At 37.2% G+C, this 17,289-nt stretch overlaps 1 protein-coding gene across 1 annotated transcript in view; it reads right to left on the minus strand.

Annotated features, from left to right (window-relative positions):
* The window catches only part of ttn (titin), a 331,374-nt gene that overhangs the window by 130,590 nt on the left and 183,495 nt on the right, over positions 1–17,289 (minus strand). Inside the window, exons 133-147 of the mRNA XM_062969136.1 lie at positions 17,084–17,155; positions 15,810–15,887; positions 15,198–15,293; positions 13,325–14,788; positions 12,813–12,893; positions 12,468–12,551; positions 12,162–12,248; positions 11,142–11,222; positions 10,669–10,764; positions 8,716–8,790; positions 7,705–7,806; positions 7,131–7,217; positions 6,730–6,777; positions 4,766–4,840; positions 2,872–2,925 (exon numbers count right to left, since the gene is read on the minus strand). Coding sequence (XP_062825206.1) covers positions 2,872–2,925; positions 4,766–4,840; positions 6,730–6,777; positions 7,131–7,217; positions 7,705–7,806; positions 8,716–8,790; positions 10,669–10,764; positions 11,142–11,222; positions 12,162–12,248; positions 12,468–12,551; positions 12,813–12,893; positions 13,325–14,788; positions 15,198–15,293; positions 15,810–15,887; positions 17,084–17,155 — 2,580 coding nt within the window. The remainder of the gene's footprint in view (positions 1–2,871; positions 2,926–4,765; positions 4,841–6,729; positions 6,778–7,130; positions 7,218–7,704; positions 7,807–8,715; positions 8,791–10,668; positions 10,765–11,141; positions 11,223–12,161; positions 12,249–12,467; positions 12,552–12,812; positions 12,894–13,324; positions 14,789–15,197; positions 15,294–15,809; positions 15,888–17,083; positions 17,156–17,289) is intronic.

Here is a 17,289-nt window from a genome sequence, read left to right on the forward strand (position 1 = left end):
GTTGTTGTTGTTGTTATTATTATTATTATTATTATTATTATTATTATTATTATTATTATTATTATTATTATTATCTGTTTTATGAAGGCATTGAATGTATGCCATTGTTTGTTGGAATCCACCCTGAGTCCCTTCGGGGAGATAGGGCAGAATAGAAATAAAGTTTATATTATTATTATTATTACAGTAGAGTCTCACTTAGCCAACACTCGCTTATCCAACATTCTGGATTATCCAACGCATTTTTGTAGTCAATGTTTTCAATACATCATGATATTTTGGTGCTAAATTCGTAAATACAGTAATTACTACATAGCATTACTGTGTACTGAACTACTTTTTCTGTCAAATTTGTTCTATAACATGATGTTTTGGTGCTTAATTTGTAAAATCATAACCTAATTTGATGTTTAATAGGCTTTTCCTTAATCTCTCTTTATTATCCAACATATTCGCTTATCCAATGTTCTGCCGGCCCGTTTACGTTGCATAAGCGAGACTCTACTGTATTATTATTATTATTATTATTATTATTATTATTATTATTATTATTATCATTATCTTTATTATTATTGTCTAGTTCAAAGCAGATAAAGTGGATTATCTGATTTGATAATCTGGATTATATAGCAGTGTAGAAGCTGTCTCAGTAGGTTGTGAATTAGCACAGTTCCACAGACCACCACTTTGAATATTGCTGTCCAAGATGTGAATTCCCAACAATCTGGCCAATTCTTCCAACAATTCATCCCATGTTGACTTCCTCATACAAGAATGGCATTTTACCATTTATTTGCTTTGTAAACTGGTCAACAGTTTCACCACATTTCAGTGGATAAATGGAACTGGGCCACCTTGTTGCTCAATGAGAAAGAATCCCTATTAGGGATTTAGGGCTGGAGCTTTATATTTCCCATCCAATTTGACTGGTATACACTCAGGTTACAAAAGAAGTATATATTATTGTCTGAGGGCCCTTCCAAACAGGCCCTATATCCCAGGATCTGCTCCCAGGTTTTCTGCTTTAAACTGAATTATATGAGTCTCCATTGCCAGATAATCTGGGATAAACAGAAAATCTGGGATCAGATCCTGGGATATAGAGCCTGCCTGGAAGGGCCTTGAGACTGCAGCATGTGGGCTGGGATCATGAATCAACTACCACCTGGGCTTTCCTAACACTAGAATGTTGCCTTATGTCTTATCAAACTATAAATTGTACTCAATAGAAGTTGTGTCTATTTATTGTCCAATATGTGTGGCTTCCTTTTTTGCTCCCAATTTGCATGACAGGGACAATCTTTCCTACTGTAACATAACAAAACAACAACAACAACAAAAAACTCAGAATGTAGGAATATGCAAAGGGCTGGCCCAGTTCAAAGTGGCTCCATTTAATTTATGGGAGAAAGTATTGTTCTGTTTGAGCAACTTGGCCTAGCAATAGATGAGAGGGCAGGAAAAAGGCTGGAACTTCACCCTGTCTCCCATTTCCAAGGATATTTGTTCATAGCAAAGAAACTATTTCATCCTTCCTACTTAGAATTAAAAAATATTACACCTAATGATTTGTTTTAAGAAATGCTACTACTTTAGATTTTAGCTCTGATCATTTTAATTGATGTATGCTAAAGCAATAGAGCCCCCGGTGGCACAGCGGATTAAACCACTGAGCTGCTGAGCTTGCTGACCAAAAGGTCAGCAGTTTGAATCTGGGGACTGGAGTGAGCTCCTGCTGTTAGCCCCAGCTTCTGTCAACCTAGCAGTTCGAAAACATGCAAATGTGAGTAGATCAATAGGTACGAATTGGTATAAGTATATAGTTGATATGTTAAATGTAGAAATCACAAATTGCAAATGGAATAATATAGATAAAATTGAAAATATTGCAATAATCAAGGGGATGTGGGAACCAGTTAAGAATTATTTAGAGAATGTACTAAGATGTGGAGTGGAAAAATTAAGATTGAGATTGATATTTCAAATGTAACTTCTGTAGTTTGTTGTATAAAGTGTATGTACAAGGAGGGGAGGGTGGGAGGGTGGGAGTGGGATAAAATGACAAAACAACAATAAAAAAATAAAAAAATAAAACATGCAAATGTGAGTAGATCAATAGGTACCACTCTAGCGGGAGGTAACAGCACTCCATGCAGTCATGCCGGCCACATGACCTTGGAAGTGTCTGTGGACAATGCCGGCTCTTCGGCTTAGAAATGGAGATGAGCACCAACCCCCAGAGTTGGACACGACAGACTTAATGTCAGGGGAAAACCTTTACTTTTACCTATGCTAAAAGTAGTGCTGTTTTTTAAAAAAAATCCTATTTTAAACACCATTTGCTCATTTAACAATGATTCCAAAGTGCATCTGCTTTGAAAGAAAATGTTTTCCACAGGGGCATGGAGGGAAAACACACTAACATTGTTCATGTGTTTACTCACGACCTCATCATGTGGGGCTAAAATTGGCAGCAAATGCTGATCTAATCCCAATCACCCATGGAGACAGCCAGCTCCCATCAGATGATGTTGTGCCGGCTCCGTGGGTGAAGGAGGGCGGAACAGGCATGCTGCCACAGCAACACGGGCGGCTTCCCGTGTTGCCATTGACTTTCATGGGGGGAGACATATGCACCATGCTACTCCCATGAGATCAGCCGCCAGAGGAGCCGGGCGATGCGGGCTTTCCCATGCCCCCACGGTGAGGCGGAGCAATGTGGGACACTTTCGGCCATCGTGTGATGAGGTCGAAAGTGCATTCATTTTGGATTATTAAGATTTTGCATAGTTCGGAGCATAAAAAACTGGGATTAATAAATATAAATCTATGCAGGGAGTAAGTTTTACTAGTATAGTTATATTTTCATACCTTTAATAGGACTTCTGCCCTTGGGAGGTTCCTTCTCTGGTGTAGTCTTGGGCTCTGGAATAATATAAAAATAATATTGTTAGATCTGAAATCACATTTATAATACTTATTTTTTTAAAAAAAGGTTTATATCCTTAAAGCAGAGGAGCACTACTGTATATTCTCATATACAAGTCTAGAAATTTTAGTAAAACATTATCCTAAGTTGACTTGAGTCAATGTAAGTATCATATCTCTTATTGTAAAAAGGAATCATTTCCTTCTCTGAGTAGAATGGCAAAAGGTGGCTGCTCCCTGATGTCATTCCTTTTCACAGAATTACCCTTGATTCATCTACAGCTCATATCAAAATCCGCAATATCGGCCCCAAATCTGCCCTCAATATATATGAAATCTACTTTTACATGCTTCATCTTTTCACTCCCTGCATTAACTGCGTTTAACTGCGTTAAAGCACTGAGCTGGAGACCGAAAGGTGCCAGGTTCAAATCCCGGGAGCGGCGTGAGCGGCCGCTGTTAGCTCCAGCTCCTGCCAACCTAGCAGTTCGAAAACATGCCAATGTGAGTAGATCAGCGGGAAGGTAACGGCGCTCCATGCAGTCATGCCGACCACATGACCTTGGAGTGTCTACAGACAACGCCGGCTCTTCGGCTTAGAAATGGAGATGAGCACCAACCCCCAGAGTCAGACATGACTGGACTTAACGTCAGGGGAAACCTTTACCTTTACCTTTTAGATCCTCTAAGGGCCAGATTTTATTGTTGAAATTAGGAAACAACCTGCTAAAGGCTATCTGTGGCAAACAAAGCCCTTGTTTTGTATCTCCTGTATTACTGCCAAAATCTGTCTGGGTTTTGCTGCTAAATTTCAGTGGTGCCTTGAATGACAGCAAAAATGGGATTCGAAAGCCACATGCAGTGTGGTGGTTCTTTGTGGCTCACTATGGTTTAAAAAGTTGCTTCATTTTGTAGGCATTACTCATAAGAAGGCAAGTATATGTATATACGTTTCATAATTTTTATGATAAGTATTTTAAGTATAGGAGAATAACTTGATCTTTTTGTTGTTTATTTGTTCATTTGTTTCCGACTCTTCATGACCTTATGGACCAGCCCAAATCAGGATCCTTTTACTTGGGAAAAAGAAGTTCAATATCAACTAAAGATGCTAAGTTCCATTTATTTGATTCTCTCACATGAAACTAAAAGTTGTATCTTTGTAGAAAACAAATGATTTCACATGGGAAAAGATTGGCAACATTAAAAAATTATTTGGCTTCATTTTATGATTATTTTTCACCTTTCAACTTCAAAATGTTGCCAATCTTTTCCCATATGAAATCTTTTTTTTTTCTACAAAGATACAGTTTTTGCAAAAAAGTGATGATGTGGAGTTTCACTCCTGGATATCATGCAACCCCTCCCTTGCAATATATTCACAAAAACATTGTAGAAAACATGTAGTGGCTGAATATGTTTTTCAATGAATGTCTCAACTTCCTTATTAGTAAAAATCAGATTTAAAAAAAAATAAAGATTCGTTTTCTCCGTAATCAAGAGAATCACAGAACTCTTAATTCTTTCATTTTTCTCCCACTATGGCCTCTTCTACGCTGCCATATAATCCGATTCAAATCAGATAATCTAGATATTATATGGCAGTGTTGAAGGGGCTTATATGATACAAGGCACAGATCATCCTGACTTTATTATTCAAGAATAAATCTTTAAACTTCAGTATAGCCTAATGAGTTGTACTAATTTAATGAGTTGTGTTTTCAATATCTGTAACAGCAAGAATTTGTTTTTGCATTCTAATTATTTTAGGTCTGGTTATGTTTGGATGATGACTTGTACCAAAATGAACATATTACAAGAATGGTTATTTACTTACCCGCTTTCTTTCCCACCACTGGAGCTGTTACAGGAGCAGTTTCAGGTGTTGGTTTTGCAGCAGGAGATTTTAAGGCTGTGGAAAGAATTAAAATACATTTTTTAAAATATACTTTTTATTTTTTATTTATTTATTTACAGCATTTATATTCCGCCTTTCTCACCCCAAAGGGGACTCAGGGCGGATCACATTACACATATAGGCAAACATTCAATGCCTTTTAACATAGAACAAAGACAAGACAAACATAGGCTCTGAGCGGGCCTCGAACTCATGACCTCCTGGCCAGAGTGATTCATTGCAGCTGGTTATAGCTGGCTTGCTCTCCAGCCTGCGCCACTGCCTGAGTGAATCTTTTTCACTGATAAAAGATTATTTTTCAATTTTTAGCACTAAGGATAAGCACCAGTGGGATGGGGCTTTCAGTTTATCCCTGAAAGCATGCTTTGATTGCATTTTAAATGCCATGTTATACCCTTTTAGTATCCCTTTGAACCATGAAGTATTAACTGTTCTCGAATTTTCATTGAATTATGATATGATAGTTACTGGAATATTGATTTAACTAACCAACTTTCATCTTGATTAATGAGGCATTATAGCATTCTATAAATTCATACACAAGTAAATATGACAATGGTTTTTACCTATTTATTTATATTGTGTATTACTGACAAAATAATAGCATGTATGGCAACTGATAACAAGAAACAAAGACTGCGTCTACCCTGCTATATAATCTAGGTTATCAAACTAGATTATCTGCTTTGAACTGGATTATATAAAGCCTCCTCTACACTGCCACATAAAATCCAGATTATGTGCTCTGCACTGGATTATATGGCAATGTAGACTCATATAATCTAATTCAAAGAAGATCATGTGGGTTATCTGATTTCAAATCAAATCATGTTTTATTGATTAGCCCATTGGCCATATCAAAACATTTAACACATACATATACATACAGCATACAAGATCATGTGGGTTATCTGATTTGATAATCTGGATTATATGGCAGCGTAGATCCAGTCTGAGTGCCCATCCAGACAGAGCCCAAAATGCGAGGACTCCCGTGCTTTTACCGGAGGTGTCCAAATGGCGCCTCCAGTAAAAGAGTAATTAATGTCAAGACAGGAAAACCTGCTTTGTCATGAATTATTTAGACATTCCATTAGATCCGGGTCTTCCTGAAAGACTCAGGTCTAAAGGAGTATGGGACTTGTAGAGACTGACCCCGGGTAGTTCTGGGACTACCGAGGAGTCAGTCTGCACAGCCTAAATTGTTTCTTCAGGCCCCAGAGAAGCAAAGAAAGAACCCACACCCTCTACAAATCCCCCCCTAAAACCTTTAACATAAAATAAAAACTTACCAGGCCACCATTAGGCCTCCCTTCATGTACCAATGTAGCACTAGGAGATGGGGGAACATTGGTACATGTCAGGAAGCATGCAGAGAGGCATAATGGCAGTCCAGTAAATTTTTATTTTACTAAAAAGGTTTTTTGGGGCGGATTTGTGTTGTCTCCATTTCAGTACGGTAGTAACCACACTGCAATGGGAACAAGTGATTGGAAAGCACACTTCTTTGGGGCGTCTGTGCGGGCAGCAATGCAGGTGAAAACGGGTTACTTTAACCTGTTTTCGCCTGCAATAAATTGCTGTTTGGAAGCACCCTGAGTCTACACTGCAATCCAGTTCAAAGCAGATAATTTGGATTAGTGTAGATGGGGCCGGAGAAAGAAAATCAGACAGCATTAAAGCATAAAACAAGTTAAAATACAATTGATATTGGCCTTTAAAAAACTAACCAATATTAAAATATTCAATTAGATATCAAAGGCTGTTTTTAAATAAAAGGGACTTTACCTGTCAATACTGTGATAGTCATACTAATACTGATGCTTATATCATAACTGAGTTCTGAAGAAACACTGTGTGATCACAGTTTTAAAATGTCTTACCTACAGCAGGCTTTGGTTCAGGAATCGTTGCTGGTTTAGCTTCTGGAACTTTAAAGGCAAAAGTAATGTATAAGATTAAAGAAATATTAAGACAAAATATTGCAAGTGCAACGGGATATGCAAAATTGTCAGCGAGACAGACACACAATTAAGAGAAGATGCATTTTAATTTTTTATAGGTTTTCATAAATTAAAACAGGAGAGCACCCCTGAGTTGCCAAATAAGAGGAACTAAAAGAAGAAGAAGAAGAAATCACTAAGCGTGAAAAGAAAAATGAAGAGCGAGAAGAGAAGATGGTAGCTTTCTGGCTGGCAATATGAAAGATTAGTGTAGCTTTCAGGTTCATGGTCAAAAGCAGTTTTAGTTGTAGCCACAGGAAAAGAGCACTACGTTTGTGTACCTTTGGCTGGTTCAGGCACAGGTTTCTCTTTTTCCTCCCTTTTCTTTAAAGGTGTGATCTCAGTTTTCTTCCTTGGAATCTCTGGCTCTTTAAAACACATTCATTGTATTTGTAAGCAGGATTTAAATACTTTTGCTTCTCTTGTACATGAATAGACTTTAGCTAGCATGTTTTTTTAAAAAATTGTAAAGATTGCCGAATGCAGCAAAGATGCACAAGGTTTATCCTTGATGCACAAGATAAAAGAGACAGACAAAACAATAAGCATTTACAGAGTAATACATTAAATATGACATTCTGAATGGTTTTTGTTCATACAAAGTAGAGACAGATATAAACAAAGAATATGGAGGGTTAGAGCCAAAATTGTGACACTATGGATGGTGCCACGCTCCCACCCCCACAATTTAAAATATTCCCTTCATGTGGGTGTGTCTTATCTTCCATAGATCAATTTAATCATTTTAAAAAATCACGGTTGAAGTGCTGACACCCAGAAAGTATTTATGAAAACATGGACTTAGGTGGAGTTTCTTGTTGGCCAACATTATAGCTGTCTGATTTTCACTTGTACCTTCAGGTTTCTTTATCTTTTCAACAACAGGCTTGGGTTCAACTTTAGGTTCTTTCTCTGGTTTCGCTTCTTCTTCCTCAGGTTTCTTAACTGCTCTTGGGACTTTAAAAAGAGAAATAGTTTTCTTTCAACTAACCTGTAAGGAGCTTTATTTGAAAGAATCTTCTATTTAAAATGTGCAGCTGGATGACTGACTCATACCGAACTCTTCACATGGGTCACCAGAATTGCCACGCATCGTGGCGAATCTGGTGACTGCCGTTGTGGGACATGGGAAACCCCCCGCCCCACGCCCTGCATCACCCAGCTTACCAGTAAGGTGATCCCATGGGGGGAAGAACTGACCGTATGGCTTTGCTCCCAATATTTCTGGTGCAAAATGAGGGTTGCCATCATGGCGGCATATGCCGGTTCCGCATGAGTTTACCCATGGAGCCCCGCCGGAAGTTCCTTTGAGAGGTGAGCCGGTGGACTCCGTGGGTAAACTAGGGCTGAACCAGTATATGCTGCCAAATAGGTCAATATAATTGCAGTAACTCCCACACTCGGCTTATGGAGAGCATTTATCTCATCTTTCTCCTGATTTCTATGTACCATCTAACTAGCTTTTGTGAAAAAATTCCTTTTGAAATAGGATGGAATTAAATCCTTAACTACTATATATTCAAGGGCAAGAACAACATTGGGTAATGTCGGTAAAAATATAGTGATCAGAGCTTCCAGATGACCAGGAGTTTCCATTATCTTCCATTATTTTTATATATATCTTTGTATCTAGATCAAGAGAACTGGAGTTAGTTTTTCTTTCAAGCAATCATCAAATGAGTTATCAGCTTAATAATATTATTACTGTACTTTCCAAGAGTGGTTTTGCACAGAAACTTACAAATAAAGCACTTTGGTTGGCTGCTATTTGATTCAATAATCATGCTAGGATAGCAGTTATTTTGGACTACTGCGTTACTGGGCTCTTACAGCTTTTTGAAAAAATAGTTTTTGAAATAACAATACCTTTTTTCAGAACAATTTCTTCCTTAGGTGGTGGAGCAGCTTCAGGAATCTGTCTTCGTGTTTTCAGTGAAGGTACTTTAAACGATATTAATTTAACAATAAGCTCACCAGCAATCAGAGCCACCCTCAAGCTAGTTATATCATGCACAACTGGCACTGACTACTTTGGATAAGCATCAAAGATCGATTGTAAAAAAGATAATGACAAATGTTGCTTCTGAATAAATTTCTCATGAGAGACGTATAACTTACATTTCCATTTGAACTGCAGACAAATATAGATGCATCAGCTGTTTTTCTAGTTGTAGGTCTTTTGTTTCTCAAACATTTCCCCCTCCATGCACAAAGATTTTCCCATTTATTACTAACAACCATTTTAGTAAGAAAAATAATTTCTGCATTGTACCTTATATATTTTTTTCTTCACCACGCCTTTAGTATCATGCTTAAGAGTCTAAATATTCAGTCTGAAATGAATCATGCTTTATTAAAAAGAAAGTTAAAGGGCTCTAACATAGAACAGACACAATCAAGTGAAATTGAATACATAGTGAAAAACACCTAAAAGTACAGTCTCGTGCTCCATACAGACAAAAACAAGACATATAGACCTGGAGTTGAAAGACCATGTTGCGACAACATAAGAAGGCAAAGGGATTTGTAAAGCCCCTGAAGGCAATAAATTACCCAAACATATAATAATTTGTTTCCATTGGAGGCAACTGGTATAGATGAGATGACAGTATTTAACTTTTGTTAAAACTTTGGTATCATTTCTAGGCTCAAAATTCCCAACTTGCTTCAAAGGGAACCTCTCTTGATCTATGGGAAATGGTGGTGGATTTGAATTTACAGCTCACCAGAAGACAACAAGCAGGAAATGGCAGGAAAAGGCTTCAGAAACTGTAGTGTGCGTTGTAGCGAATAGAAGCTTTGTTCAGTATAATGTGTTTTATGGTTTGGAAATAAGGAAAGTATTACATATTTTATGGGGCTAGGCCTTAGAAATCATATTTTCAAGGACTGCACTGAAGTCTATCTATCTTCTTCATGAACATCTCAAAACTTGATACATTGTGATTTTTAGAATATTTGATAAAAAAAAGAAATGCAATGCTACATGTATTTGGTTATTTTAATTATCTGCTGTTGATTTTCATTAACAATTGACACATTGTCCTTCTTAGGCCACTTCTACACTGCCATATAATTCCATTCAAAGTAGATAATCTAAGTTCTTGAACTACATTTTCTTTTTCAAAAACGTTAAAAGCCAGTTGTATTTAACCCCTTGTTTTATATATATATTCTTTCAAAGGAACTTTGGGATCAGTTCAGAGAACCATCCTGCACACAGTGGGATATGGCTTTGTGAATCTCAAAGGATTACTATCAGATATGCCATGTAACAAATGGTTTCTCAAACTCAGGATATTATGGTTGCTATGCCACATCAAGTATTTTTGAGCAAGCATTTGCCTCAGACTGCACATAAAGTAACTCTCTGGATTGTGAACCCAAAATATAATTCAATATTTTGATATAACAGACAAACAAACATGATGTAACAAACAAACAAACAAGAACAAAAACTGGAAAGTATTATGGTTATTTAATTGCTTCTCGTTTTCTGCTTTGCACTAGTCTTCAAACAGAAGAAGAGCATTATTGAATATTTTTCTGTGGATTAATTATCAGTAAGTAGACACATTAAACCGAAACCATTCAAACATTCAGTTAGACTTACATTAATATATTAACAGCGCAATCCTATACACACTTACTGAGAAGTAAGTCCAATGGGGTTCACTAGGACTTATTAAATGTAAATGGGCATAGGATGGCAGCCGAAAGATCACGCTTCCAAAAATGCTTTCATGAGTCAATATGTCTTAGTTATATAACGGGGGCTTAGTATTGCTGTTAAATGCTGTTTAGGGTTGCTGCTGATACCTTTAAATGGGGCCTTTTCCTCCTTAATTTCCTCTTTTGGTGGGAAAGGCACACGGGGTTTGGGTTTTTCGGGTATCTTCTTTTCTGGTTCTGGCTCTTTAAATGATATGGTGGTAGATTCAGTGCAAAGGAAATAACTGAAAACATCTAATGTACCAAAGTAAACCCTGCTTCAATAGACTCCATTAGTAAAACTCCCAGTAATACAAATGCAACAATAAATAATTCAAATGAAAATATGTGAAATGTAAGAATGATCTTAAATGAATTCTTAGCAAATGGGAATGGTTAGATACATGAAGATGATGTGAATGTCCATCACAAACTGAGATGATACAAAAACAAGGAGACAATACATGTACACAAACACATATACATACTTTCAACAAACACAAAGAATTCCTACATGGCAAGATGGAAGAGGGTGAGACAAAAGAAAACAGGATGTTTTAATCTCACTCTGATATAGATACCTTCTTCTGTTGGAATTATCTCTTCTTTTTCTGGAGCAGGTATTGGTTCTTCAGGTTCAATTTCCTCTGTAACTTCGGGTTCTTTAAAGAATATTGACAACTAGCATAAGATTGCCATTGAAAAGACTAGATGGCAAGAAGAACTGCAGACGTGTCACACATAACACTGGGACATTTTATCAACACACTAATTCACAGATAAACACATCAATGTTACAGTGAAGGTATTTCATCTGTACAGGCTCTGGGGCTGAATGCAAGTATGGACAAGAATTGTTTGTTTGATTGTAAGAATGCCTTTCTATTGCGTTTTGCATATATGTTTCTCCTGGATGACCTGTGACTTCAAGCTGCTTCGATCTTTCTGGATTACACACAGACATACTTAAAAAATGAAACCATATAGGCAGCAATTTCTGATATACTGATATATGTGATATTTTTTCCTTCAAAGAAGGCGGAGCATATTTTATAGCAGAAATGTTCATTTTTCAAAGGTAATGTTAAGTGAAGTTCAATCTTTTCAGGGTTCAGAAACCGTTTTTCTCCAGATGTAAAATCACTTGCAACCATTTGTTTGTGTCAGGAGCAACTTGAGAAACTGGAAGTCACTTCTGGTGTGAGAGAATTGGCTGTCTGCAAGGATATTGTCCAGGCAGGAGACACCCAGATGTTTTACCATCCTGTGGGAGGCTTCTCTCATGTTCCCGCATGGGAAGTTGGAGCTGACAGACGGGAGCTCACCCACTCCCTGAATTCAAATTGTTGACCTTTTGGTCAGCAGTTCTGCCAGCACAAGGGTTTAACCCATTGTGCCATTGAGGGCTCCCTATCTGCAGCCATTAAAGACTAAAGCTTCAAAGGTGCTTTATTATGAATGTTTCAGCCATTAGCCAATTCTGCAAACAGACATACTTCAGACTTCAAACAGTTTTATATATAACACCACATAAAACGTCAGACAAAACAAAATAGAAAGAACGAAGAAGAAAAGAAGATGACATGAATAAGAACATGTACCTTTAGGTGGCAAAGCTTCTGGCTCTTTGGGCACAGCACGAGGCACTTTTTCTTTTGGAACAGGTTTCTTGGGCACTTCTGGTTCTTCTAGAAATTTTAATTTGATTTAATTCCGTGGTTATTACTAATGGTGTCCATAAAACATCAAAGGTACAGACTATGATGTCAAAGATAGTACTGTTCTCCTATTCCCCACCAAGTTATGGCTAGCACACATTTTACACACATCAATACAACTTACAAATTCTACAAGAGAATCAAAAGAGAAGAAATCTTTCTTTAAATGCACAAACAGAGGATAAGTACCTTTGGTGGGTGGTGGTTCTGTTTTTTTAAGTGCAACAGTAGGGATTTTCTTTTCCGGAACAATTTTCTTGGGTTCTTCAGGCACTTTAAAGATAATATTTCAGTTTTAATTTGAGAATTACTGGAATAAAGTATACCAAATGTCAAGAAAAGAAAGTGGTCACAAAAGACATGCCACAGACAAAGACAGAGTCATTACAGACATGTACACTATGTATACACACTCTATATCATAAAATGAACTCAGGATAGAACTGTAGAAAAGATAATTTAGAAGAGAGCTTTAAAAAGACTTTAAAAAATAAATTATCTTCTTTAGGTGTCTGTATTGGAACTGACATGTACCTTTAGGTGGTGGTTTGACTTTTTTAGCCACAGGAGTTGGAACTTTCTTTTCTGGAACAGCTTTCTTGGGTACCTCAGGCACTTTAAAGATATTAGTTCATTTATTAAAAGGCAAGAAAAGAACCCACAAATTGAACATGAAATCACACAATTTCAAACTAGTAATTCAGATTCTTCCTGATTCTGCTTTCATATATACATTTACCATTTCGATTCCCTAACAGGATGATTAATAAAATACTATATGTACAATAAATTATTTTGCAGAATCAGTAAGAACATGTGTCTCTCTCTCTTGCTCTCTCTCACTCACTCTTGCACACACACACACTTGTTTGCACATACAAGAAGATTATGGTACTCTCTCATACACACTTGTTTGCACATACAACAAACATATACATACATTACAACCTTATGTACAAGACTATTTTTTAAAAATTGCTCAACACTAACTCTCAGAATACTTAAGAAGTCAAATTCGTTCTTGAAGAAAACAATATGCCATGTACCTTTCGCTGGAAGAGGCTTTTTAGGTTCTTCTGGGGCAGCAATGACTTCTGGTTCTCTCGGAGCAGGTTCTGGCTCTTCAGGTGAAATAAGAGCCTCTCGTTCCTCAGCAATGTATTCTTCGGGCTCTGTTATTTCATAAGCAGAAACACTCTCAGGTTCTTCAAATGCTTCTATGGCTTCTAGCTCTTGGTGAACAGACACATGTTGCCGTTCTCTGTATCCAATAAAGGTCTGCACTTCTCGTTCTTCTTCATACTCTTCAGCAGGTGGAGCCTCTGGTTTTTTGAACATGGGTTCTGGTTTCTTTGGCACAGCTGGAGGCTCTGGTTTTTTAGGCACAGCTGCAAGTTTGGGTTTTTTAGGCACTGCAACAGGTTCTGGTTTTTTAGGTTCTACTGGAGGTTCTGGTTTTTTAGGCAGTGTAGTAGGCTCTGGTTTTTTAGGTACGGCTACAGGTTCCGGTTTCTTAGGTACAGCTACAGGTTTGGGCTTTTTAGGTAGAATAACAGGTGCGGGTTCTTCAGGAGCAGCAATGACTTCCGGTTCTTTAGGAATAACAACAGGTTCTGGTTCATCGTATGAAATAAGAACCTCTCGTTCCTCAGCAAAGTATTCTTCAGGCTCGGTGTATTCAAAAGTTGAAGCACTCTCCGCTTCTTCAAATGCGGTAATGGTCTCTATCTCTTGGTGAACAGACACATGTTGTCGTTCTCTGTATCCAATAAAGGTTTGCACTTCTCGTTCTTCTTCATACTCTTCAGCAGGTGGAGCCTCTGGTTTTTTGAACATGGGTTCCGGTTTCTTAGCCACTGTTGGAGGCTCTGGTTTTTTAGGCACAGGAGCAAGTTTAGGCTTTTTAGGCACTGCAACAGGTTCTGGTTTTTTGGGTTCTACAGGTTCTGGTTTCTTAGGTACAACTTTAGGCTTGGGTTTTTTAGGCACAATAGCAGGTGCAGGTTCAGGTTTTTCAGGGGCAGCAATAATTTCTTCTTCTTCTTCTTCAGGAACAGCAACAGGTTCTGGTTCTTCATATGAAATAAGAGCCTCTCGTTCCTCTGCAATGTATTCTTCAGACTCTGTTAATTCAAAAGTTGAAGCACTCTCAGGTTCTTCAAAAGCAGTGATGGACTCTATCTCTTGGTGAACAGACACATGTTTTCGTTCTCTGTACCCAATAAAAGTCTCCACTTCTCGTTCTTCTTCCCGCTCTTCAACTGATGGAGGCTTTGGTTTCTTTACTGCAAATTCTGGTTTCTTAGGCATAATTGGAGGCTCTGGTTTTTTAGTCACAATGGCAGGTTTGGGCTTTTTAGGCACAGGAGCGGGTTTGGGTTCTTCAGGAACAACAATGACTTCGGGTTCTTCATAAACAGGTTCAGGTTCTTCATATACTAGAGTGACTTCTGTTTCCTCAAAAGCCATAATAGGTTCCGGTTCTTCAGGAACAGCAAAATGTTCTGGCTCTTTAGGTAAAACAACAGTTTTTACTGGTATAGTTTTCTAATTTATGCACTCTGAACGTTTAAAAGATGTTAGTTTTTATTTTAAGAATAGCTAAAGATATTTAGTTAACACAAAGAAGTAACCAAGGAAGAAGATGAAGAAGAAAAAGAAGAAGAAGAAGAGTGAAGCACAGTGGACAAATATAACAAAAGCTCCACTTGTTTAGCCCTATATTAGGGCACATGGAGAACAATATCCATGAAATTATGCACACATAAACATTCATTATCACTAGTCTGTGCCAAGAGTGTTGTCTTCAAAAGAAATATTAAGCAAAGAAAAGCACAGACAGGACAGGAAATGTAGAGACATGAGTCATAAACACATTTAAACAATGCTCTTTACAAATGCATCAATGATTAAATGTACCTTTAGCAGGAGGTTCCGGTTTTTTAAGTACTGGCTTTTTAAGTACAGGAGTTGGTTCTTTTTCTTCCACCACAGGCTTTTTGGGCATTTCAGGCACTTTAAAAATATTAGTTAGTAATTACTATCGCATCTTGAAAGAGCAATGAAACATAAAAGACAAGAAAATAACAAAACTTCAGCAAGTGCCTAGCACGCTGTCATCCTCAAAATAGTGTACCAGTACATTAACTATAAACCATGTGTACTATCAGATGGACTGTAAAGATGCAGGTGGTATATACATATAACATATGTGCACCATCAAATGGACTGTAATGATGGGAGTGCCACATACATATAACATATATGAACTGTCAGATGGACTGTAATGATGGGGGTGCCATATACATATAACATATGTGTACCATCAGCTGGACTGTAATGATGGGGTGCCATTTACATATAACACATATGTACCCCCAGATGGACTATAATGATGGAGGTGCCATATACATACAACACAGCATAGTCAACAGAATACAAGACATAGTCTTTACAGTTTATCAAAAGGAAATAAGAGAATAAGAAAAAAGATGGGCTTTTCTTCACACTTTTATCATATATAACATATACCTTTAGCTGGTGGTGGTTCCTTCTTTTTGAGTGCCGGGACTTTCTCTTCAGGCACAGGTTTCTTGGGCACTTCAGGCACTTTAAAGATATTTGTTTTTTATTATTATTAAGTAAAACTGACTATGTAAAATATGATTAACATGAAAACATATATGAAGATGTAAGATGTGCATACAGATATAACACATGAAGATAGAATACTTGATTGCACAACACTACATATGTATTTCTGTTTATTTTTTAAAACAACTAGGATAGCAAACATATAGATAAAAACAGAGATATCACATACATCTCAAGAATATTCTATTTATTGTATCTCTGCAACAATGAAACATCATGTAACAAATACTAAAGGCACTAGAAGATAGAGACAGTGTGACATAGTGGTTTGAGTGTATGACTTTGACACAGCGAAGTTGGAAACCCTGCTAAATCATGAAAACCTAGTATGTGACTCAAGACAAGTCACACTCTCTTAGATGTAGAAGGAAGGCAATATCAAACTTACTTCGAATAAATCTTGCCAAGAAAATCTTAGGCCAAAACTGCTGTAAGCCTCACTTGACAGCAACAACACACAAAGGTGTTGGCAAAAAGGTTGCAGATCTTCTTATTTTTAAATGGTTTGTAATTATATATTAAAAATAACCATATATTGGATTCTTAATGAACAATGAACACGATCCATGAAAGAACATACTGCCTTTTGTGTGAAAGACTATAATCTTCTGCTCTATAGTGCTTATTCTTTATGTATCTTTCCAAACTGTGTAGTGATGAAACTATTTTTGTGTAGTTCCCTACATAGCTCATATTTTAAATATATATGTTGCACCTAATGATGTATTGTGCATTGGGTTGTGTGGTTGGTTAAAATTGTTCCAGTTATATGGTGCGCCATTATTGTGTCCCAAAAGGCATAAACCCTGGACCATGCATAATCTAGCTAAAGTTAAGCATTTACCATATTCTCATTGAATTCAGTGAAAGTTCAGTTGACGTTTGTAAACATGGGAAGGCTTTGGGCAATCCTATAATATTTACTCAGAAGTAAATTTAATGATATCATTAGGCCTAGCGCTTCAACAGCAACAGTGTTTAAGTTCAGTAGGATAATACTGAACACTAACAAATATTAAGTTTATGGAAAGAAGACAAAAATGGAAATCCTGTTCTGTTAAAATCCATGGGAGTTTTACCACTGGTTTCTATACAAGCAGAACTGCATCCAAACAGTTTGAATCAGTGATGATTTTTGTACGGACAAATACCTTTGGCTGGGGGAGGTTCTGGTTTCTTTTGTACTTTTTCTTCTGGGACAATTTTCTTGGGCACTTCTGGCACTTAAAAGATAGTATGGTTTTGTATTTGTAATATCAAATAAGTCCAAAGTTTGAAAACATTAAACACAAAACACGAGAACAATAACTTATGACATTCAAATATAATTGTATCTTGATTTCTGCTAACACAGATG

Source organism: Anolis carolinensis, chromosome 1 (genome assembly GCF_035594765.1).
Source record: "Anolis carolinensis isolate JA03-04 chromosome 1, rAnoCar3.1.pri, whole genome shotgun sequence".
NCBI lineage: Eukaryota > Metazoa > Chordata > Lepidosauria > Squamata > Dactyloidae > Anolis > Anolis carolinensis.